General features: G+C 37.8%; 1 protein-coding gene and 1 non-coding gene across 2 annotated transcripts in view; both read left to right on the top strand.

Annotated features, from left to right (window-relative positions):
* The window catches only part of LOC104682615 (POTE ankyrin domain family member A), a 36,877-nt gene that overhangs the window by 2,522 nt on the left and 9,610 nt on the right, over positions 1–24,745 (top strand). The window contains exons 2-9 of the mRNA XM_010389322.2: positions 2,104–2,218; positions 2,380–2,553; positions 3,507–3,613; positions 6,398–6,535; positions 8,689–8,759; positions 11,080–11,160; positions 19,954–19,984; positions 23,072–23,144. Of these exons, the coding sequence (XP_010387624.2) occupies positions 2,104–2,218; positions 2,380–2,553; positions 3,507–3,613; positions 6,398–6,535; positions 8,689–8,759; positions 11,080–11,160; positions 19,954–19,984; positions 23,072–23,144 (790 nt within the window). The remainder of the gene's footprint in view (positions 1–2,103; positions 2,219–2,379; positions 2,554–3,506; positions 3,614–6,397; positions 6,536–8,688; positions 8,760–11,079; positions 11,161–19,953; positions 19,985–23,071; positions 23,145–24,745) is intronic.
* LOC115894689 lies at positions 7,765–7,871 on the top strand. The gene has a single exon (XR_004054820.1). It is a non-coding gene; the product is annotated as a U6 spliceosomal RNA (small nuclear RNA).

Raw genomic sequence — 24,745 nt, 5'->3', positions numbered from 1 at the left:
CTGCCTGCCTGCAGAATGACAGCCTGCAGTGCACCTGCACAGATAAGCAGACAAGGCAGGCAAAGTCCCTTTGTTCTTTGTGTGTGAGGTCCCAGGAAAAAGTTTCCTCCACTTTTGAGGCATATACACGGTGGGAACTTGCACAGGGAGGCGGGGTGCCTACCTAAAACAAACCTACAGTTGTACAAACAAAAGAAGCAGTGCTTTATGCTTGTCTAGAGACATACCCACACCTACATAGATGAGGGGGAGTTGTGAAGACAGTTTTATAGTTAAGAAAAGTTACTCAAGCAGTTACAGAAATGAGAGCAGTTTTTTATAAAATCTTTTTAATTCAACTGTAACCTGGTAGTCCACTCAGACACCCCTCTCCACTACAGAGAGCTTTATTCTTTGGCTTATTAAACTTTTGCCCCAACCTCACCCTTTGTGTCCGTGCTCCTTAATTTTCCTGGTCATGGACCATAAGCTCTACTACTGTCAGGACCTTCCATCCTTAAAAACGTTGTGTGTACCTGCCTAGGCTGAGCAAGCTGAAGAGACTTAACATTGCAGTATGAGGACTTCATCCCAATGGAAGCTTTTCCTCCCTCCCTTCATACAAAAGTATTTCTGAAGGTAGAAAATAGTAAAAGAGAACCTTCAATTGCCATTTTGGAAATTTAAATCCTAGTATTAGTCATTGGAAATATCTGATTTACATACATTCTGTAAATCTAAATACTGAATTAAATGAACCGTAAATATTCATTTGAATCCAGAGTTTCTGTTGGCTTAAATATTTTTGAAAATAAAAATAAGAATTACTTGTTTAAAAAATTTGTTGTTTTAACTCCAGCCCTCTTTTGCTATAGTACTTTTTAGAACTAAAATTTATTTAAATGCCAGTCATCTTGGTAGAACTGTCCTAGACCTATTACATATATCATCCTCTACTTAATGTGAGGCACCATGAATTGTATGATGCCCCATTAGTCTTATGTATTATTAATAAGGGAATTTTTAAAGTATTGCCAATTATAGTTATAATAAGTTATGAATTATAAGTGGCATACCAATGTGAGAAATGTTAAAACAGAAAATGAGCACGTTAGAATTATTGACGTACAGCGTCAGCTCTAATCTTTAAAACATACCTCAAAGTGTAGGTATAATTGTATTATTTTACTTAATTAAACTGTCTTTGTTAAGTAGTAGTAATGTAGCAGGATGAGTCGCAGACAAAACTCCTCAGACACTGAGTTAAAGAAGGAGGGGGTTTACTCGGCTGGGAGCATTGGTAAGACTCCTGTCTCAAGAGCCAAGCTCCCTGAGTGAGCAATTCCTGTCCCTTTTAAGGGCTCACAACTCTAAGAGGGTCCACGAGAGAGGGTCGTGATCGATTGAGCAAGCAGCGGGTACATGACTGGGGACTGCATGCACTGGTAATCAGATCAGAGCAGAACAGGACAGGGATTTTTACAGTGCTTCTCCATACAATGTGTTGTATTTATAGATAATAGAACCGGTTAGGTCAGGGGTCGATCTTTAACTACTAGGCCCAGGGTGTGGCACCGGGCTGTCTGCCTGTGGATTTCATTTCTGCCTTTGTAGTTTTTACTTCTTCTTTCTTTGGAGGCAGAAATTGGGCATAAGACAATATGAGGGGTGGTCTCCTCCCTTAGTAATAGCAAAAATTATAATATCTAATAATTATTGAGCTGTTACTTGTGCTGGGAACTGTTCTAAATGCTTTGCATAGAGTCTCATTTAGGCATCATAGTGGTTTTCAATGAGAGAGCTACTATTTTCATTCTCATTTTATTGATGAGGAAATTCAGGCACAAAATAGCTAAGCAATAGCTAGAAAGTGGCAGTGTTTAATTTAAAGTGGGACTGCAGCCCAAAGTGAATGGAATCTGAGGGCCACAATCTTTCTGTTCAAACTGGCTGCTCTTTTATTAATGTAGCGAGTAGTAAAAGCTGATAAATACTGTGTTTTTTCACAAGAAAATTAAATAGTTGTTTTGAAGACAGAGGAATAGCAAGCTATTCAGTGTTTACAATGAATCACTGTATGTTTTTAGATAATGCACTATGACTAAAAAGTCTTTCCACTCTCAGGACTGCTCTACATTTGGCCTGTGCCAATGGCCATCCAGAAGTGGTAAAACTCCTGCTGCACAGAAAATGTCAACTTCACATCTTGGACGGGGAAAAGAGGACAGCTCTCATAAAGGTATACAGTAGCCAACTATTTCAGCATGAGCGGATTTGAATTCAGTATATAGAATAAAAATGTATTTATCTCATTTGAGTATAACTAGTTGGTCAAACCTGTGGAATGTTTGTTTTCACTTCCTAGAATTTACGATACATTTCTTGGTCTAATACTGACAGGCTGTCCAATGTCAGGAAGAGGAATGTGCAACTATTTTACTAGAACATGGCACTGATCCAAATATCCCAGATGTCTATGGCAACACTACTCTACATTATGCCATCTATAATGAGGATAAATCAATGACAAAAAAACTACTTTCTTATGGTGCAAATATTGAATCAGAAAACAAGGTATAGATCAACTAGTTTTGTTTTCAAAATATGTGAAATGCGTTTATTTATTTTTAAACTTTTAATTTCCATAGATTTTCAGGGAACAGGTGGTATTTTGGTTACATGAGTAAGTTCTTAGTAGTGGTGATGTGTGAGATTTTGGTGCGCCCATGTCCCGAGCAGTATATACTGAACCCAATTTGTGGTCTTTTATCCCTCACTCCCTTCCCAGCCTTCCCCGCTGAGTCTCCAAAGTCCGTTGTGTCATTCTTATGCCTCTGCATTCTCATAGCTTAGCTCCCATTATGACTGAGAACATAAGATGTATGATTTTCCAGTTCTGAGTTACTTCACTAAGAAAATAGTCTGCAATCCCGTCCAGGTTGTGGCAAATGCCATTAATTCATTCCTTTTATGGCTGAGTAGTATTCCATTGTGTGTATATATATATATCACAGTTTCTTTATCCACTCATTGATTGGTGGGCATTTCTTTTACCATTGACCTATGTTGAGGGTCAGTTTTACATATTTGGAAGCAAAACCTGAATAAAAATATTTAGAAATAATTAAGATTTTACTTTAAATATTGATATTTTTATTTTATTTATTTATTTTTGTACATGAATAAGTTCTTTAGTGGTGATTTCTGCGATTTTGGTGCAGCCATCACAGCTTAGCTCCTACTTACAAGCTCATAGCTTAGCTCCTACTTGTGAGTGAGAATATGTAATGTTTGGTTTACCATTCCTGAGTTACTTCACTTAGAATAATGCTCTCAAATTCCATCCAGCATGAATGCCTTTATTTCATTCCTTCTTATGGCTAAGTAGCAATCCGTGGTGTGTGTATGTGTAGATATCTGCTTATTGATTAATGGACATGTGGGCTGGCTTCATATTTGTACAATTGTGAATTGTGCTGATACAAACATGAATGTACAAGTATCTTTTTGTTTCTGCTCTTTCACAGGGTGGACTTACACCATTTTTACTTGCCGTACATGAACAAAAACAGCAAATGGTGGAATTTTTAGTAAAGAAGAAAGCAAATTTAAATGCTGTGGACAACTTTAAAAGGTACACTATGTTGACAAAGAGAGTCAAACTGTAAACTATTTGAAGAAATTTATTCTGAGCCACATGTGAGTGACCATGACATAGCCTTCAGGAGGTCCTGAGAACAGGGGCCCAAGGTGATGGAAGCACAGCTTGGTTTTATACATTTTAGGGAGGTGTGAGCCATCAATCAAATACATTTAAGAAATACATTGGTTTGATCCAGAAAGGCAGAACAATTCAAAGGGCTGGGGGTTCCAGGGTATAGGTAAATTTAAACACTTTCTGGTTGATAATTGGTTAATTGGTTGAGTTTGTCTAAAGACCTGGGAAATGTTCAGGTTAAGATAAAAGATTGTGGAGACCAAGGTTCTTTTGATACCTTATAGTGGTTGCCCTTAGAGACAATAGATGACAAATGTTTCCTATTCAGATCTTTTATTTTTATTTTATTTTTTTATTTTTTATTTTTTGAGACAGAGTCTCACTCTGTTGCCCAGGCTGGAGTGCAGTGGCGCGATCTGGGCTCACTGTGAGCTCTGCCTCCTGGGTTTACGCCATTCTCCTGCCTCAGCCTCCCGAGTAGCTGGGACTACAGGCGCCGCCACCACGCACAGCTAGTTTTTTGTATTTTTAGGAGAGGCGGGGTTTCACTGTGTTTGTCAGGATGGTCTCCATCTCCTGACCTCCTGATCCTCCCACCTCAGCCTCCCAGAGTGCTGGAATTACAGGTGTGAGCCACACCGTGCCCGACCCAGATCTTTAAAAGATTGTAGACTATTAGTTAATCTCTTTAGAGTTGGGAGGGCCTGGAAGAAAAAGATCTTGCTGTGTTAATAGAGATTCTTTACAGATGCAGATTTTCCCCCACAAAGGACAGCTTTGCAGGGCCATTTCAAGGTCTTGCAAAGAAATGTTTTTGGGGATAAAATATTTTGATTTTTTCCCTTGTCTCATAGTGTTATGCCAGAGTCAGGTTGGAAAGTAAGTCCTGATATATAGGGTTCAATAAAACCCATCTGATGAGAATTTATGGTTTGTAAGGCATGACTCACCAGACCCCTTAGATAGGAATTCGGGAAAGAAAAAAAAATCAGAGCTTAGTCCTCAACTAGTTGTTGTTGTTGTTTTTAAACTTGTATTGCTCTAGAGTAGTAACAGTCACTCAAGTCAGAAATAATAAATTAATAAGATTAACTTATTGGGATATAGTAAAAAATACCAACACAAATTATCGGTTAAGTAGCAAGACAATTATTTGGACTGGGGAGTGTAAAGAAGGGCATATATAGGACTCATCTTCCCTTATTATGTTGACTGATGTTTGTTATTTGTGATGTGATGTTTTTGTCATATGAACTTACATTAGCTAAAGGGATTTCATATTAGTTTTGTTAGTTTTCTGAAGTGCAAACTTTTACTTTCTGACTCAGTATTGAATGGATTCATAACCCTTTTATAGTGGCTTTTAACTTCTGCTTCTTATATTCTTTTCCATTAAATATACTCTATTAAACATAAATACGAGTAGAAAATCATTTTGCCTTTTGGAGGACTCTGCTCTAAGTTGCGTTCTTTGAAGAATATTGATGACAAGTTATTTCTACATGACGGTTAATTGCTATTACCAGATACTGTGGGTTCATCTTTTTTTTTTCTTTTTTATCTCTAGTGTATTTTGATGTTTTTATTTTTAGTTTGTGTGGGCAGAGGGAGTTAAGATAGTTTTAAGTGGATACACTTTTCCTTTAACGAAGGAAAATTGTAGGTGGGTGATAAAGAGAATAGAGCTAAGCTTTAGATTCTTACAAGACTGGGTTTAATTCCTAGCTTTCCCACTTGCTAGGTGTGACGTTGCTGTTTGCATGCTGCTAATAAAGACATACCTGAGACTGTGTACTTTATAAAGGAAAGAGATTTAATTTACTCACCATTCTGCACGGCTAGGGAGGCCTCACAATCATGGTGGAAGGTGAATGAGGAGCAAAGTCTTACATGGCAGCAGGCAAGAGAGCTTGTGCAGGGGAACTTCCACTTATAAAACCATCAGATCTCATGAGACTTACTGTCTACCATGAGACAAGTATAGGGGGAAGTGCCCCCATGATTTAATTATCTCCACCTGGTCCTGCCCTTGACATGTGGAGATTACTACAATTCAAGGTGAGATTTGGGTGGGGACACAGCCAAGCCATATCACCTTGGAAATATTACTTATCACCAAATATGTTGCCCTGTATGAAGAGGATAATAAAGGAGGATAATATATCCTTCATGGGTGGCTGTGTGTAAGAAAGAAAGATTATATATATAGCATTTAATGTGGTTCCTAGCACATGCTAGGTTACTATCATCATTAACTGAAAATCCTATGACTACTATTACTACCATAATTATCAATGTTACTGCTTTCACCTTCCAGACAGCTCTTACTGATAGGTCCCTTAGTTTATTTTTAATTACAACATGTAAGTCCAGGAAAGCAGTGGAGAAATCTTTACTTAAAACTTTGCCTACTTTAGATAAGTGACCACAGCATGGTTTCTTGCCCGTCAAAGGACTTTATTTAGCAACTTCTATTATGTAATAGTTGACTGGGAAAAGAGGCCTCCCCTTTGTCCCTTTCTTTTAGCCTTGGTGGTAATTTACAAAGACAAATGCTTCTGCACCTCTGATGCTTATGTATGTTAACACATGTAAATGTTTAATTCTACATGGACAGGTAAGATATTAAATTGGTAAGGCATACCAAATTAGCTTTTAAAATTTAGAGTCCCTAAGAGAAGTTTCTCTCTGTTATTTTAGAACAGCCCTCATACTTGCTGTACGTTGTGGATCAGAAATTATGGTCAGCATTCTTCTTCAGCTAAATATTGATGTATTTTCTCAAGATATATATGGACGAACAGCAGGAGACTATGCTGTTTCTAGGCATTATATTAAGTAAGTGTTTACGTTGAAAAGCTATTAGCACTAAAATGTTAAGGTTTACAATACTTATAACTGTCAAATCTTGTATGGTATTTCTTAGTTCAGTTCAGGAGAGGCAGTGATTTAGTCTACTTCATCAGCCAGAAATCAAGCAAAAGGCTAGACTGGATAGAAGTGGCAATTGATGCAGGATTCTTTATCTCAGGACTTTTAACCTTTATCTTTAGGAATCTCAATGTTGTCCATTTTATTCCAAGAGTAACCCTTGTACAAGGGATACAAATAGTGTAACATTTTTTATTTTTCTAATTAGTTATTTGGGTCTTGAAATGGACAGTTTAGCAGAAGGTCTTGTACTGTCTTCTGTGGGCTATCTCCTATATCCTCCTCTTTGATTTTTTCAAGAACCGAAGGGGTTCCCTAATTCCGAGGTAGAAAATCTTTTTACAAGTCAGAAGGAGGAGAGAAAAAAGACATTCTAGTCAGTCAGTTCTTTTTGTCGATCCTGTTGCTGCATCGATACCATTGAGACTGGTCTTGCAGTCTATTAATGATTGACCTTTGCCACCAGGATGCCCTTACTGGATTCAGAACCCTCAGTCCTCGTGGTGATACATGCATAGACTTCAGAGTTACAGCTGTTTTAGTTCACATACCTAAGCTTATGTGTTCCCATTGTTCCTACAGCATTGTTTCCAAAGCACCAGCACCCTGTTCTGGCAGCTGGGCCTTCCAGCTTTCACCACAAACAGCACAGTGACCCTTCCCCCGACACGTAAAACCTGTGTGGAACCCACAGCTTAGCCTAGACATAGCTAAGACCTTCATGGTATGTTATCCTTTGAAGCCCTTGTTGACCTTTTCTTTAGCGTGAATATTAGTTAGGGTTGTTCTAAACTGTCAGAGAGGTTCAAGCAGAAAGAGATCAGAGTTTCTTTTCTTTGCTACCAGATCTGCATCCTGAATCTCCTTTTTATCCTAATAATGTCTTTTCTTGGGTGGTAAAAAGTCTCATATCACCCTGATGCAGAGCAGTGGGCCCCTCAAGACAGCTGTTTTCCACAGTATTGAAAATCTCCCAAACTGCTTGCATCTCTACTTGAAGTTTAAAAAATGTTTTCAAATTCTACCTCATAGGAAGCCATTCAGTAGAATTCTCGGAATCTCAGTAGTTAGTTGGATTTATCGGAGTCAAGGCTGATCTGTGACTCATCACTATGCATATACAGAAGCAGGGCTTTGTGCTTCCTTTGGCAGCACATATCCTAAAATTGGAACAATACAGAGAAAATTTGCATGGCCGCTGCATAAGGATGACACGTAAATTTTGAAAGTGCTACATATCCTGCACAGTCACTGGAAGATCATTTGACTGTTTGCTGGCTAACCCCGAGGAGCCGGTGTGAGTCTTTGCGATTTACACTACAAAAATATTCATGTAAGGTGATCTATGAGATGAGAACGAAGCTGAGTAACACTTGAGATGTTGTGTGGAAATATATTGTGAATACGTCCCTCAGAAATAAGAAAATGTCAACATACATCTCCTTTACAAATACATTTTGTCTTCCATGTCAGTTGGAAATGAATGTGGAGATTATGCATCACTGTAATAAAGGTCTGCTTGTTCAGAGTTTGAGTCTGTAGAGAAGGAATAGTAGTGTAAGCCAGGTTTTGACATTCAGAGTTTCTTTTCTTTGCTACCAGATCTGTACCCTGCAGCTCCTTTTTATCCTTATAATATCTTTTCTCAGGTGGTAAAAAGTCTCAAGTCTCCCTTATGCAGAGGGTGATATTGAGAATCCCTGAATTACAAGCCACAAAGAATAAGACAACTAATAAGCAAAATTAGGACTCTTATGTTTTTGTAAAATTAGGACTTAAAAACATTTTCTGAAGATTACAATATATGAATATTAGAACCTATGAAAAAACACACATTGGGTTTTATTTGGAATTCCAAGATAGTTTCAGCAATAAAGCTTAAGAACAGATTATTTTATTGCTTCAAATTTTAAAAATGTTAATCTCATTAAATCTCTGTAATCACCTACCAAAATAAGGCAACAAAATCCTCACTTTTTAGAAGAATTTAATATATTTGGTAAATATTTTATATTGGTATTAAAATATTAATAGTAATTTTATTTATTTTTTATACTTAGAATTTGCCAACAACTTTCTGACTACAAAGAAAAAAATATACCAAGAAACACTTCTCAAAATAGCAATCTAGGTAAGACTTCTGATAGTGAATTACTCTTGGTGGTTATACCACAGATAAAAAAGTAAGAGAAGTTTGAGAAATTCCTTTGTAAATTGCACATTCTTAATTTTTTTCTCAGTAGATTTCAGAAATATTTAAGAACTTCATTGTAGGTAATTTATAATGGCAAACAGTATTGTCTGAAAAAAATTATTTAATTATGATTTCTAAAATTCTGTATAAAATTTCTGTATAAATAAGAAAAAAATACTTTTAGGATGTTGTGTATTTTCTTTATAGTCATATTATAAATTGAAGTTGTTATAAAATTGAATATTCTATTTAATTTGTAAAATAAGTGGTTTGCATTTAGTAAATGAATATTATAGTTGGTCCTTGAACAGTGTGGGATTTAGGGTTGCCAATCCCTTATGAAGTTGAAAATTTGTGTGTGATTTTTTATTTTCCCCAAAACTTAGCTACTGATAGTCTACTGTTGACCAGAAACCTTGCTGATAACATAGTTAGTTAAGATGTATTCGATATGCTATATATAATACACTGTATTCTTAAGATAAAGTAAACTAGAGAAGATAAACTGTTACTCAGATAATCATATGGAAGAAAAAGTGTCCTATTCATTAAGTGGAAGTGGGTCATGATAAGTCTTTATCCTCATAGTTTTCAAGTTGATCAAGCTGAGGTAAAGGAGAAAGAGCAGTATTGGTCTTGCTGTCTGAGGTGCCAGAAGTGGAAGAAAATCTGTGTATAAGTAGACCCCTACAGTTTAAATTACAAACATTCAACTTCTCCAACACACTAGGTTTTTATTCAGCCACAATTCACCATTCAACCCCTGACTCAAGCCTATTCACAATCTAATATCTAGCTTCACTAGATAGAGACACTATTGAAACTGTGGAAAACAGTGTTTTCTGTCACTAAAAAGGTAACTATCTTTAAAATTGAAAACCCAACAATGCCTTTTTGTTACCATAAACAAATGGCAATAAGAACTGCAAAACTTAGCCAGTGTGCACCAATACCAATAGGAAATTATTTTTCAAAGATACCTGCTGAGTCCAGAAGTCAGAAAAGCAATTCCTTATTAAGAAGCATAGGCCATGTTACATATTCTTCTAGCAACAAGATCACACCATTATTGACTTCATTACTCCTAATTTAAAATTGAATGCCATATATTAACTTTCTTAGAACAAGATGTGTTCTTCTATCTGCTGGTCAATTGTCATGGTAAAAGTAATTTTGTTTGAACAAGATACTGATACCATTAGCCAAAAGATTATCATAATCAGTATTCAAATTGCCCAACTATAGGCTCAATAAATTATAACAAAAGTACAAAAATGTTTCACAATAACAAAAATGCTACTTTGCTATCTGCATGTAACACCTAATACACTGTACAATCTGGACAGTATCAGTACACCTTTAATTTCTTGCATATTTATCAAGGTACTTCTGTAAGTTAGATTTTGCATGTTGCAGAAGACAAAGATGAGGTAGACATAGTTTTGGTTTTTAAGGTGCTCATAATGGAATAGAGCTGTCTCTATTTCATTTGTGTTTTTTCAACAGAATTTCCAAAAATCAGTGTTTTTATTCATTTATTGAGCTGTCCACTTAAGAAATAACTGTCAACTGTCTTTCAGATGTTAAGCATTTTTCTAATATCACAGAATACAAACATTTAAAAATACAGTCAGGGCCAGGCATGGTGGCTCACACCTGTAATTCCAGCACTTTGGGAGGCTGATGCAGGTGGATCACTTGAGGCCAGGAGTTTGAGACCAGCCTGGCCAACATGGTGAAATGCCGTCTCTACTGAAAACACAAAAATTAGCCGGGCATGGTGGTCCGTGCCTGTAATCCCAGCTACTTGGGAGGCTGAGGCACAAGAATCATTTGAATCTGGGAGGCAGAGGTTGCCATCCGCTGGGATTACGCCACTGCTCTCCAGCCTGGGTGATAGGGCAAAACTGTTTCAAACAGAGACAAAAACTACAGGCAGGAGCTTGTTACTATCATTATCATCTACTCATGTTATCAAGTAATCAAGTAATAACTTGCTACTTTATTAAGTGCCTACTGTGTGCTAAGATGCCCTCTGGAAGCTTATAATTGTCCTTTATTACGTATTTATTGTTCAATATGTGCCAGACACTTTATGTGGTGAGAAATGAGAGCTTTAAGTGAGTAGGATTTAAGGTAAAAGGCAGGGTTAGTTGAAATTTTATAGGTCAGGAAGCAGAGAATGATGTTTAAAGAAGGAACATCTAACAAGACTGTATGGCAGAACTAACATCTAATGAGACTGCACTTTTGGCAGAAGGAACATCTTACGAGATTGTGTGTTTGGCAGAAGGAACATCTAATGAAGTTGTGGCAGAAGGAGCAGCAAGCGCAAAAGGTAATATGCTTAAGTGAACTTTGCAGGGTTTACGAGCACTTCACTTTTGCTAGTGTGAAAAGTGTGAGATGTGAGTGGTTGGGAATAAAGTGAATACCTAGCTAAGGCAAATTTATGACTGCCTTTTTTATACTATAGAAGTGAGTAGATCTTATCCTGTAGACCATGAGAAATTTACCAGGTAGAATGCTTTGGGCTGCAAATACTAGAGAAATTTACCAGGTAGAATACTTTGGGCTGCAAATACTAGACGAGATAAATAAAAGTGGCTAAAACAGTAGGGACCAGAGTTGTTTGGGTGGTTCAGTGATATCATCAGATCCCACTTGTTCCTCTTTCAGCTATGCTGTTGTCCGTGTATTGTTCATGACCCCTTTCATGATTGGCTAATTAGCAACAGCTCCAAAAATCGTGTTCTCACAATACAATATCCAAAGGCTAGAAGGGCTGATTTTCTTCACATGTTTTTTTGAAATAGAGAGAAATCTCAGAATTATGCAGTGGACTTCCTGCAACATTTTATGGGCTGAGTTACATCACATGTTCTTTCCTAACCAGGCACTGGGAAAGCAAATGGAGTTACTGTGATTAGCTTAGGATAACTGTTTCTCTTTTTGGAGCTGGGGAAGCATATTAGTATGGTAAATATCCCGATACTCTTGTGTTTCTCCAGCAAGAAAGAAAAAGAAATGGCGGTTGAGTAGGGAGCCAGCAATGTTTGCTGTATGGATTTATTGGAGAATTTTGAGCAGGGCAGTCACAAAATTTGATGTGAGTATTAGGGCATTCTGTTCATGGTATAAAGCAGAGATTGGCAAGCTTCTACTGTAAAGAGACAGGTGGGAAATATTTTACATCATGTGGTCTCTGTCATATTTACTTAACCCTGCCGTTGTAGTGTGAAAGCAATCATAGATAATATGTTAGCAAACTGGCATAACTGTGCTCTAATAAAACTTTATTTATAAAAGCATAAGGCAGACCAGATTTGGCCTGTGGGCCAGTAGTTTGCTAACTTCTCATATAGAGGATAGATGGAAGGTACCTATGTAAAGAGACTGGGTGACAAAGGAAGCTTTTGCAGTAATTAGAGCTATAGTTTCTTGTCACCAATTCTTGGACTAGTATCAATCTATTATGAGGTTTTTACCCATCCAGTGTTAGGAAGCTTAGCATATTAGTCCATTCTCACATTGCTATATAGAAATACTCAAGACTGGGTAATTTATGAAGAAAAGAGGTTGAATTGCCTCATGATTCCACAGGCTGTACAGGAAGCATGGCAGCACCTGCTTCTGGGTAGGCCTCAGGGAGCTCTGACTCATGGTGGACCACAAAGCAGGAGCAGGCATCTTCGCATGGCTGTAGCAGGAGGAAGAGAGAAGGGAGATGCTGTACACTTTTAAACAACCAGATCTCATGATAACTCCTTCACTTACTATTAAATGAGAACAACACCAAGGGGATGGTGCTAACCAATTCACGAGAACTCTGTCCCCATGATTCAGTCGCCTTTCACCAGGCCCCACCTCCAACACTGAGTATGACAGTTTGACATGAGATTTGGTGGGGACACAGATCTAAACCATATTATTCCACCCCTCCCCTGGTCCCTCCAAATCTCATGCCCTTCTCACATTGCAAAATACAATCCTCCCTTCTCAGCAGTCCCCCAAGTCTTAACTCATTCCAGCATTATCTCTAAAGTCCAAAGTCTCGTCTGAAACAAGACAACTCTCTTCCCCCTGTGAGCCCATAAAATAAAAATCAAGTTAGTCACTTTCAAGATGCAATGGAGGCATAAGCCTTGGGTAAACACTCCCATTCCAAATGGGAGAAAGTGGCCAAAATAGAGGGGATCCGGGCCCCACACAAGTCTGAAACCCAATGGGGCCATTATTAAATCTTAAAGCTCAAACAGAAATCTTCCTTGACCCCCTATCTCACATCCAGGGCACACTGTTACAAGGTGTGGGCTCCCCAAACCTTAAGCAGTGCTACCTCTGTGGTTTTGCAGGGTTCAGTCCCCATAGCTGCTCTCATAGGCTGGCCTTGAGTGCCTGCAGCTTTTCCAGGTGCATAGTACAAGCTTCTGGGGGACTTACCGTTCTGTGGTCTGGAGGACAGTGGCCCTCTTTTCACAGCTCCACTAGGCAGTGCCCCAGTGAGGACTCTAAACCCCACATTTCCGCTTTGCACTGCCCTAGTGAAGTTCTCTGTGAGGGCTCTGTCCCCGCAGCAGGCTTCTGCCTAGACATTTAGGCTTTTCCATACATCTTCTGAAATCCAGGTGGAGGCTCCAAGCCTCAACTCTTGCACTCTGTGCACCTGTAGGCTTAATACCATGTGGATGCCATCAAGGCTTATGGTTTGCATCCTCTAAAGCAGTGGCCCAAGGTGTACCTGTGCACCTTTGATCCAAGGCTAGAGCTGGAGTGGCTAGTACACAGGGAGTCGTGTCCTGAGGCTGTGCAGGGTGTCAAGGCCCTGGGCCTGGCCCATGAAACCATTCTTTCATCCTAGGTCTCTGGGCCTGTTATGGGAGGGGCTGCTGCAAAGGTCTCTGAAATGCCTATGAGGCCTTTTCCCCATTGTCTTGGATATTCACACTTGATTTCTTTTTGTTGTATGCAAATTTCTTCAGCCTCCTTGAATTCCTCCCCTGAAAATGGTTTTTTTCTGCCATATGGCCAGGCAGCAAATTTTCCAAACTTTTATGCTCTGTTCCCTTTTAAATATCTCATTTTCAGGGTTTATTTTTTCTCATTCATATGAACATAGGTTGTTAGAAGCAGCCAGGCCACACTTGAATGCTTTGCTGCTTAGAGATTTCTTCTGTGAGATACATTATATCATCATTCTCAAGTTCAAAGTTCCACAAATCTCTAGGACAGGGACATAATGCAACTAAGCTCTTTGCTAACACACAGCAAAAGGGACCTTTGCTCCAGTTCTCAATAAGTTTTTAATCTCCATCTGAGACCTCTTCAGCCTGGATTTTATTGTCCAGATCACTGTCAGCATTTTAGTCACGATTTAACAAGTCTCTAAGAAGATCTAGACTTTCCCTAATCTGTCTTCTTCTGAGCCCTACACACTCTTCCATCTTCTTCTCCTTAACCCAGTTCCAAAGTCACTTTCACATTTTCAGGCATCTTTATAGAAATACCCCACCCTTGGTACCAGTTTTCTTTATTAGTTCCTTCTCGCATTGCTGTGTAGAAATACCTGAGACTGGGTAATTTATAAATAAATTTAATTGGCTCATGGTTCTGCAGGCTGTACAGGAAGGATGGCAGCTTCTACTTCTGGGGAGGCCTCAGAAAGCTTTTGCTTAAGCAGAAGGCAAAGCAGAATCAGGCATCTTCACATGGCCAGAGCAGGAGGAAGAGACAGAGAGAGGAGGTGTTACACAATTTTAAACCACCAGATCTCATGATAACTCACTATCATGAGAACAGCACTAAGGGGATGGTGCTAACCCATTCATGAGAACTCCGCCCACATGATCCAATCACCTCCCACCAGGCTCCACCATCAACAATGAGGATTACAGTTTGACATGAGATTTGGTGTGGACACAGATCCAAATCATATCACTTATTCGTTTTAACGTGTTGGTTTTTTAAACTGGTATTATGCCTTTCTCATTTGTTTTGCTTAATTAAAAAATTAAGAAATATAATTGTTTTTTTCTATAAAAGCTTATGTTTAGGAAATAGTAACATAAAATGTAAACTTTTTTTTTGCATTTACATTCCCAGTGGCAGTGCAAATATAAAGCAGAGACAGAAAGGAGGTACAGTTAATATAACTTAGTTATTATTGGAGGTAAAAAGTTAGGGGGCAGAGAAAAATCTCAGATAATTACCAGATTTCCAGGTTGTACACTAGCATTTAACTTGGATATGAGTAAGAAGTAGGAAATTTTCAGGTGAATAAAGACAAAAAGCAGCAAGTCAACAGGAATGATTCTTTTTTTTTCTATGCATGTTAAGTTCAATGAAATATTCATATAGGATGTTTTCAGTAGGTAAATGGATAATCAGCTTTTATAGCTAGAGATAAGTCTGAGGTCAGAGATTTAGACTTGGAATAATCTTTTCATAATTATTAGGCAAAGTGGAAGTATTGAATGAGCTTATCCACTGTGGGAAAGATGTAGAATGAGGAGGCCGGTGACAAAACCCTGGGAATATGAACATTTCCTAGAGGAAAAAGGGTTAGTAAAGAAGACTTAGCAGTGGCTAAAGAAAAAAGGAGAGAAAGTGATGCTGCAAAATTTTGTTTTAAATGAGAATTTCGAGGAGGGAGCATCAATTCTGATAAGTGCAATAACTACAAAGTAAATTGGATTAACCTTTTGAAAGCTCTCTCGTGCTACTTTTTTCGAAAGAAAAATTTTAGAGTCACAAGATCTGTTATTTATGATTGGTACTTTTGGAGTTCCAACATGGAAGAATGCACCTACTGAGATCTTACTTAACTTTTTTTATAACTGCAGCAGCTACCTTCACAAGGTGAGGAAAACTGGTCTAGACTGGTGAGTTCACATGCCAACATTTTTTCAGAATTTTCAAAACCTAAAGGTCACAAGTAAGGAAAAATGGAGTCTTTCTTATCTGGTTTTCATGGGAATATCTTTTTGTACTCAAGTCCCTGACAAGTTCTTCTGGGTATATTCTCAAAGAAAAATCTGGCAGCAACAACTGGAAGCCACAGTGAGATGCACATATCCTTCCTCTGACATGGAATTATAATACAGCCATTTCAAGTTTTGATCAGAAATAGTTTGCAGAGTAGCAGCTTTGAAAAACTGACATCTTTTAAATATTGCAGAAAAGTAATGTCACAGAGAAAAAAAAAGAGGGAATATGCTGAATGTAGTAGTTCTCAGTATTTTGCGGTATTCAAGTGACATCAGTAGAAAAGTCAGTACCTGATTATTTTTGTTAGTGCAATTCCCTTTTCATTTGCCCTCTTGTGACATCTCTGCTTTTACTACCTCCTTTTGAACTTCATCGCTAAGGAAAATACTATTAGAACACATTTCTAACATATGTTTGTTTGACAAATGTGTATTATTTCCTTTTAAAATAATTGGCTACCTATCCTTATGTATATCTGGTAGTCTTTTAGTCCTAAGGCTAAATGAACTTTATAACTGCACTATAATGACAGTGTCATTGATGATGGCCTGCCAAGATTTTAGGTGTCTTTTAGATTGTCAAATACAAATTGTTTTATCTGACATTGTTTAAATGTGAGGTGCTTTTCTGGTATTACATGTTTTTCAGAAATTGGTAATCTCTGATTTAATTAGACTATGTGGTTAAGTGGATTATCACACTTCTAATCATCTATATATGAAAACTCCCTTCCCTCCAAATAAGTTACAAGTTGTATTATTCCTTGATGATCAAATCCACTATTTTGGGGGGAGCAGTGGATAACTCATCCTACATATTGGACACAATTTTTTTTGCACTTTTTGACTTTTTTTGTCAAGAAGTGCCTTTAAGAGGTGAATGCCGTTTAGTTTTATATGAAACTAAGACAGATTAAAAACAAAATAAACTCTATTATCAGTAGTGCAGTATTATACTGTATCTGATGGTCCTGTATTTTTCTACAATTATCCCAGTTACCTGAATAATGCACATTTTATTAATTAATTAATTATTTTTAAGAGATGGGGTCTCACTATGTCACCCAGGCTGAAGTGTAGTGGCTATGCACAGGTGTAATTATAACATACTGCAGCCTTGAACTTCTGGACTCAAGCAATGCTTCTGTCTCAGCCTCCCAATTAGCTGGGACTCCAGGCATGTGCCACTGTACCCAGCCTGATGCACGGTTATTACAAAAATTAATGAAACCCTCTTGAGTTGGAGAAAACTGACTGTGAGCTTTATATTTTTAAATTGTGAATATTGTGGGTACATAGTAGGTATATCTGTTCATGGGGTACATGAGATGTTTTGATACAAGCATACAATGTGAAAAAGCACATCGTGAAGAATGGGGTATCCTTTCCCTCAAGCATTTATCCATTGAGTTGCAAACAACCCAGTTACACTCTTAAGTTATTTTAAAATGAACAGTTATTGTTGACTATAGTCATTCTATTGTGCTACCAAATACTTGGTCTTTTTTTTTTTTTTCTATTTTTTTGTACTGATTAACCATTCCCACCTATCCACTAACCTCCCCTCTGCCACTCCCCTTCCCATCCTCTGGTAACCTTCCTTCTACTCTCTATGTCCATGAGTTCAATTGTTTTGGTTTTTAGATCCCCACAAATAAGCAAGAACATGCAATGTTTGTCATTCTCTGCCTGACTTATTTCACTTAATATAATGATATCCAGTTCCATCCGTGCTGTTGCAAATGACCGGATCTCATTTTTTTACAGTTAGACGGCGCTCCATTGTGTGTGTGTACTATATTTTCTTTCTCCAGTCATCTGTTGAGGGACACTTAGGTTGCTTCCAAATCTTAGCTATTGAAAACAGTCCTGTAACAAACATAGGAGTGCAGATATCTCTGATATAATAATTTTCTTTCTTTTGGGTACATACCTGGCAGTGGGATTCTTGGATCATATATTAGCTTAATTTTTAGTGCTTTGGGGTGCCTCCCAACTGTTCACTGTAGTGGTTATATTAATTTAAATTCCCAGTGACAATCTACAAGGGTTCCCTTTTTTCCCACATCCTCACCAACTTTTATTATTGCCTGTCTTTTGGTTAGAAGCAGTTTTAACTGGGGTGAGATGATACGTCATCATAGTTTTGATTTGCATTTCTCTGATGATCAGTGATATTGAGCATTTTTTCATATACCTGTTTGCCATTTGTATGCCTTCTTTTGAAAAATGTCTTTTCAAATATTTTGCCGTCTTTTGATTGGATTATTAGATTTTTTTCCTATAGAATTGTTTTAGCTCCTTATATATTTTGGTTATTAATCCCTTGTCAGATGGCCAGTTTGCAGGTATGTTTTCCCACTCTCTGGGTTGTCTCTTCACTTTGTTGATTGTATTCTTTGCTGTGCAGAAGCTTTTTAACTTGATGTGATCCCATTTGTCCATTTTTGCTTTGGTTGCCTGTGCTTGTGGGGTATTGCTCAAGAAATTCTTGCCCACTCCAGTGTCCTGGAGATTTCCCCCAATGTTTTCTTGTAGTAATTTCATAGTTTGAGGTTTTTAAGTTAAGTGTTTGTTCCATTTTGATTTGATTATTGTATTTGGTGAGAAATAGGGGTCTAGTTTTACTTTTCTGCATATGGATATCCAGTTTTCCCAGGACCAGTTATTTATGTTATATATTTATGTCTTACTTGTTATTATTGATTGGTTTATTGTTTAGTCTTTTTACTTAGGATAAGAGTAGTTTACGCACCACAGCTACAGTGTTGTCATATTTTTTGTTTTTCTTATGATTAACAGTGGGTTTTGTACCTTCAGAGGAGTATCTATTGCTCATTCATTTCCTTTTATTTCTGATTGAGGTCCTCTTAGCATTTCTTGAAAGATGGGTCAGGTACTCATAAAATCGCTCAGCTTTTGTTTATCTGGGAACATCTTTATTTCTGCTTCATGTTTGAAGGTTTTTGTTTTGTTTTGTTTTGTTTTTTAACCAGATATACTGTTCTAGGGTAATAGTTCTTTTTTCCTTCAGCACTTTAAATATGTCGTGCCAGTGTCTCCTGGCCTGTAAGGTTTCCACTGAAGTGTCTGCTGCCAGATGTTTTGGAGCTCCATTGTATGTTGTTTGCTTTTTAAAAAGAAATCTTGCTGCTTTTAGGATCCTTTCTTTTTGACCTTTGAGGGTCTGATTGTTCAATGTCATGAGGTGGTCTTGTTTGGATGGAGTCTGCTTGATGTTCTATAACCTTCTTGTACTTAGATATTAGTATCTTTCTCTAGATTTGGAAAGTTCCCTGTTGTTATCTCTTTAAATAAACTTTCTATCCTATCTCTTCCTCTACCTCTCCTTTAAGGCCGATAACTCTTAGATTGACCCTTTTGGGGGGATTTTCCCGATCCTGGCGGTGAGCCTCTCTGTTCTGTACGATTTCTTCTTTTGTGTCCTCCGTATATTCTCAAATAGCCAGTCTTCAAGCTCACAATTTTTTTCTTCTGCTTGATTTATTATTTTACTAAAAGACTCTGATGCATTCGATAGTATGCCAATAGCATTTTTCTATTTCAGAATTTCTGCTTGATTCTGAGTTAATCTTTGTGTTATTGTGAATTTTTTTGCTATTTGAGTTTGATACTGTTCGCTTACAATACAGATTTTGCGAATAATGCCAGTCAATTTGACAGAGATAAGTTAGGATTATGATTATTGAACATAGCAGTTCACTTGTAGGTATCACATTTTTATAAATCCCATTCTCTATTGAATTTGATAGATGCAAAGAAGGGAAAGTAAGAATTCTTAAATTATTAATTGGCTATCAATAATGTAATTAATATTAATTTTAGTATAGTCTCCAGGTATAATCTGAAAAAGAATACTTGGTAAGAAAGCATTAATCTTATGCTTTAAAAAACAAGTCTAAAGCATTCATCAAAGTGTGCATAATTTTTAAAAATGAAGACGGCAGAGTCTTGTTGTATTATCCACTTTGGTCTCAAACTCCTGGGCTCCTCAAGCAATCTTTCAGCCTCAGCCTCCTGAGTAGCTGAGATTACAGGCAGGTACCGCCAGGCCCTTTTAGGCTTTCAATATTCTACGTTTTTCTATTGTTGATTAAAATGCATTTCACTTTTTTTAAAAATAGTGGATGGGCGTTCTGAAGACTCTGCTATCAGGTAGGATTCACAGATTTTTAAAAATTGTGTGTTAACTAAGGTAATACAGAGAAAAGAAACTAACATCTGTTGAGTGTTGTACTCTGGGCTAGAAACCATATTATATGCTTAACTCATACAGTCATCACAACAGCTTTGCAAACTATCCAGGCTGTTATAACCAACTTTTTACTCATTAGGCAGCTGTGGTTCAGAGAGGTTAACTGGCCATGATCCGATAATTAACAAGCAGCTGACCCATGATTTGACCATCAGCTTGCTGGACTCCCAAGCTCCTTCTCTGTCCCTCAGCATAGACTGATAGATACCGTGCAGCCCTGTGATCAAGGTACAGGTACAGATTAGATGAATTCAGAAAGTCAGATCTGGTTATATATTAACTCTGGCTCACACACTTTTCCTTAGAAGCCTGTTTAATTCAAGAGTTTGTCCTAATATACTGAACAATTTCGGTGGTAACCAGTGCCTCGTTTTTACCCTCAAAGGTTTCAGGGCAGGTCTCATTTAGCTATAGCCAGAGGACCATGGGTCTTACATAAGCAAGACCAGGCAAGTCCTGAAGAGGAATTATTTTCTTGTAAGTGAAGGGTATCTACCTATAGACCATGTTATGATAAGTATATTTCACATCTAGTCAGAGGCTGTTTCTAACTGATTTCTCTACTTACTGACTTCCCAGTTTTCTCTTTAGTTTGACTTGCTTGGTTCCATGAAGCTTTTTCCTCAAAATCTGATTTTTCTATAATCTTTTCTTGCGTTTTTAACCTTCCTCTCTGCTTTCCTTGTTTATTTTTCTATTTTTTTTTTCCATTTCTTCCAGCTAAGCATTCCCCCTTTCTCTAGAGACAGAATCAAAAGCACATAGAATTTCAGGATTTTAAGGAATCTTAGTGAGAAATTGAAATATCCTCTAGTACTTCAATCTGTGGTTAACGCCCTGGTCAATTGGTCGCTCAGATGGAGAACCTGAAACTTAAAGAGGTTAAGGTTACTTATTTGTTTATAGGAAGTGGCAGAAATGAGAGTGGAACTCCTGAGCTCCTTTGAAAGCTCAGTGCTCCTCCTTTTTTTTATCATCCTGTTGGTGGGTTTTTTTTAATAATAGAAAGGGAAAGTGGGAATAGGGAAAACAGTGGAAGAGGAAATGATGGAATTAACTGGTGAACCTAATGGTAGAGGATAAGAATGAAATTAGTAGAGAAAGGCCTAGTTTGAAGAGAAGCAACACTGAGTTAGGTAGGAATAAGGGTTATAGAAAAGAGATCAGAATATTAGAGTTTATGACAAATTTGATAAAGATAAGTTATAGGAATGAAGCATACAGGATATTGGGAGTTATCTAGAAAGGCATATTAAAATAGGTTCAAAGGAGTCCTGGACAAGTTGCTGCCTTTTTGTTTGTTAAATTGGAGCAAGTGACACACTTCAAGGTTTCACCACACCTTGCAGAGGGTGTCTCAGAGCCCCTGCAGTACCAGGGGCCTGGAGGTTGCTGAACTACATAGATCTGTGGCCCAGGACAGCTGTCCTCCCACCTGCCTCTTTTTCTAATCCACTGACATCCTTCCCATGCCCGTGTAGGCTAGGGCAGGGGTGGGACTGGCTGGCAAATAAGTCACGGAGCTTCAGTTGAGTGGTTGTTACCACACCTATGCTGGGGCAGATGACAGATTCCCTTTAGCTTGTTTTCCAGGAAATAGAGAACTCCTGGTTTTGGTAATTGGAACCCACCCCTTTAGGAGTTTGTACTTTCACTGGCTGAGTATTTAAAGGTGGAGGTTGCCACAGAGCCTTGCAGAAGAGGAATCTACAAGTGGGAACCCATAGGAAGGAAGATAGATAGTCCTTAGGGAAACAGAGGTACAAGTACCAGGACTGTGTTTTTCCAGCAGTCTCTCTCCTCGGTTATCTGAGAGCCTCTGAAAGTTTTTAAAGGGCTTGCTAGTTTATGTGAACCTGAATAGGGCAGGACTTATACAGGGAAAATAATTGGATTTTATAATTTTTACTGTTTTAATCCTTCTGGGAGTAGTATTTTTAATAACAACATACATTTGTCCTCTGCCTTTTGTATGTTTAGCTTTTAGGCTCCTTGTACTGTTTCAGGGTAAAGGGAAGCAATAAGGGCCTTCTGAACTGATTTTCACACTGAAGAACCGAGACGGCCACTGTCAAGTGACACAGATTAATCTTTGAACCAGAGATAGATAATGGAGAAAAGACAGTTTTTTCTTTTTTCTTTCCTTCTTTTTTTTTTCTTTCTTTGTTCTCTCCCTCCCTCCATTTTTCCTTCCTTCCTTCCTCCCTTCCCTTTCTTCCCCTCCCCTCCCCTCCCTTTCTGTTCCTTTTTTCCTTCTTTTCCCTCCCTTTCTTTTTTCTTTCTTTCTTCCTCAGAGTCTCACTCTGTTGCCCAGGCTGGAGTACAGTGGTGTGATCTTGGCTCACTGCAGCCTCTACCTCCTGGGCTCAAACTGTCCTCTCACAGCAGCTTCCCAAGTAATTGGGACTACAGCTGGTATGTGTGTCACCATGCCTGGCTATTTTTTTTCAGGGCTGGGTTCTCGTCATGTTGCCCAGGTTGGTCTCCAACTCCTGGTCTCAAGCAATCTACCCACCTCAGCCTCTCAAATTGCTGGGATTACAGGCATGAACTACTGTGCCTGGCTGAGACACTGTATCTTTCTACCTTTTTTAAGGTTATCAGATTTGTTACAGTTCAGATAACAAAAATTATGTAAGCCGTTAATTGGATTTTCAGTTCAGCCTCCAGGACATACAGTTTGTGAAGACCTATTATTCTCAGGCTCTGCCAGTAGCTCTGGCTGTCATGATTTGTTCTGGAACTAAAGGTGTCTTCATTGACTATATTTGATACGTTGGGAGAGGTGGAAGGAGGTAACTAAAATCTTTTATAACAGGTTAAATTTTAATTGTATTAAGAAATATTATTTAATATACAGTTAGCTGACCTCTCACCTGATTTGTTTGTTTGTTTTTTTTTTTTGGAGGAGACATCCAGATATGATTTTGGAAATTATTTTTAAAGAAATGAATGCACTAATTTTTATGTATATTTTTGCTCCAAAGGTTTTCTGGCAAACAAACTATTGATTATTTATTGCCTACATCAGATTATGAAGACATTGATTCTGATATCAAGGTAAAAATCCTCTAATGAAATTAATTTTCTCATTCTGAATCTAGGTTTCTATATTTACTTTTAAAATTTAGCAGTGGTCTACTTATTGTTTTATGTTTGTAATGAATAGTTGGTTAGAGAAAGCCTTTTTTAGAAATATGGTTAGTTAATTGTTTTTTTTTTTTTTTTACTTTGGTAAATAAGAAATGATCGTTAAATACTAAGAGGGTGAGGGTAAAACAAGAATGGCCTGGAAAATACAATGTAGCAGGAAAATTAGGTTAAGCTTTCTTACCATAGAGGAAATTTGACACATGGTCAAGGTTTATTTTGATAAGTATTCTTACTGTGACTTTTAAATCATGCACACCTTTATGATACTTATGGCTAATGAAATCTTTAATGGATCCAATTACTTATTATAGTAATCATGGAATCTCCCAAATGCCTTTCATTGTCAAACCTATACAGGAGATAGCATATCAGCATATCATTTCTTTTTTTCCTTGGACACTTACTATTTTGGTATCATGTACTTGTTAAGAGAGAGCTTTTTCTCTGTTTCTATCCTTGATTGAGTAGTTAGACTAAAATAATATTAGAAATTACAGAAATTTGGCCAGGCGCAGTGGCTCACGCCTGTGATCCCAGCACTTTGGGAGGCTGAGGCAGGTGGATCACTTGAGACCAGGAGTTTGAGACCAGCCTGGGCAACATGATGAGACTCCAGCTCTGCAAAATATAGCCAGACTTGGTCACATACACACCTGTAGTCCCAGCTACTTGGGAGACTGAGGTGGAAGGACAGCTTGAGCCCAGGAGGTGAGCCAAGATTACAGCAGCCTGGCCTACATGTTGAAATCCTGTCTCTACAAAAAATACACAAACTAGCCAGGTGTGGTGGTACACATCTGTAATCCCAGCTACTCAAGAAGCTGAGGCAGGAGAATCACTTGAACCCAGGAGGCGGAGTTTGCGGTGAGCTGAGATCATAGCCCTGCACCCCAGACTGGTGACAGAGTGAGACTCTGTCTCAAAAAAAAAAACAAAAAAAATGTGGAAATTTAGTTGAGTATTGTGGCACATGCCTGCGGTTCCAGCTATTAGAGAGGTTGAGGTTGAGGTGGGAGAATTTATTGAGCCCAGGAGTTAAAGACCAGGCTGGCCAACATAGCAAGACCTTTTCTCTAATTAAAAACGATTGTGGAAAATTAGAAATGTACATTTTCTTCTCAAACTCTGTATTACAAAGAGATTCCACTGTGTTTTCCAAGTCATTTCATTAAGAATACACTTTTAAAACTCTTCATCTAAATGAAGAATACATATTTTGCCCAATATAACAGCCAGTTCTAGAAGCAGAGACTCTTAATAACCATAGAAGACTTTAATTTCATTTTTTTTGCGTTGTAGTTTGTGAAAATATCAACTCAAAATCCTTGTATTATATACTTAAATTTTAAATTTCAGAAGTTTTTGTATTTAGCTACTTAAATAATCATTTAAAAACTCCTGCATTAGTGTGAGCTACTGGAGGTTGGGAAAAATATTTGTTTGTATCCCGGAGTACCTAGAATAACATCTTGCATGTAACAAGCTTCTAATATTTTGGAATGTAAATA

The sequence above is a fragment of the Rhinopithecus roxellana genome, chromosome 18, assembly GCF_007565055.1.
Source record: "Rhinopithecus roxellana isolate Shanxi Qingling chromosome 18, ASM756505v1, whole genome shotgun sequence".
In the NCBI taxonomy this organism is placed as follows: Eukaryota; Metazoa; Chordata; class Mammalia; order Primates; family Cercopithecidae; genus Rhinopithecus; species Rhinopithecus roxellana.
This window is presented reverse-complemented; position numbering and strand designations above follow the sequence as displayed.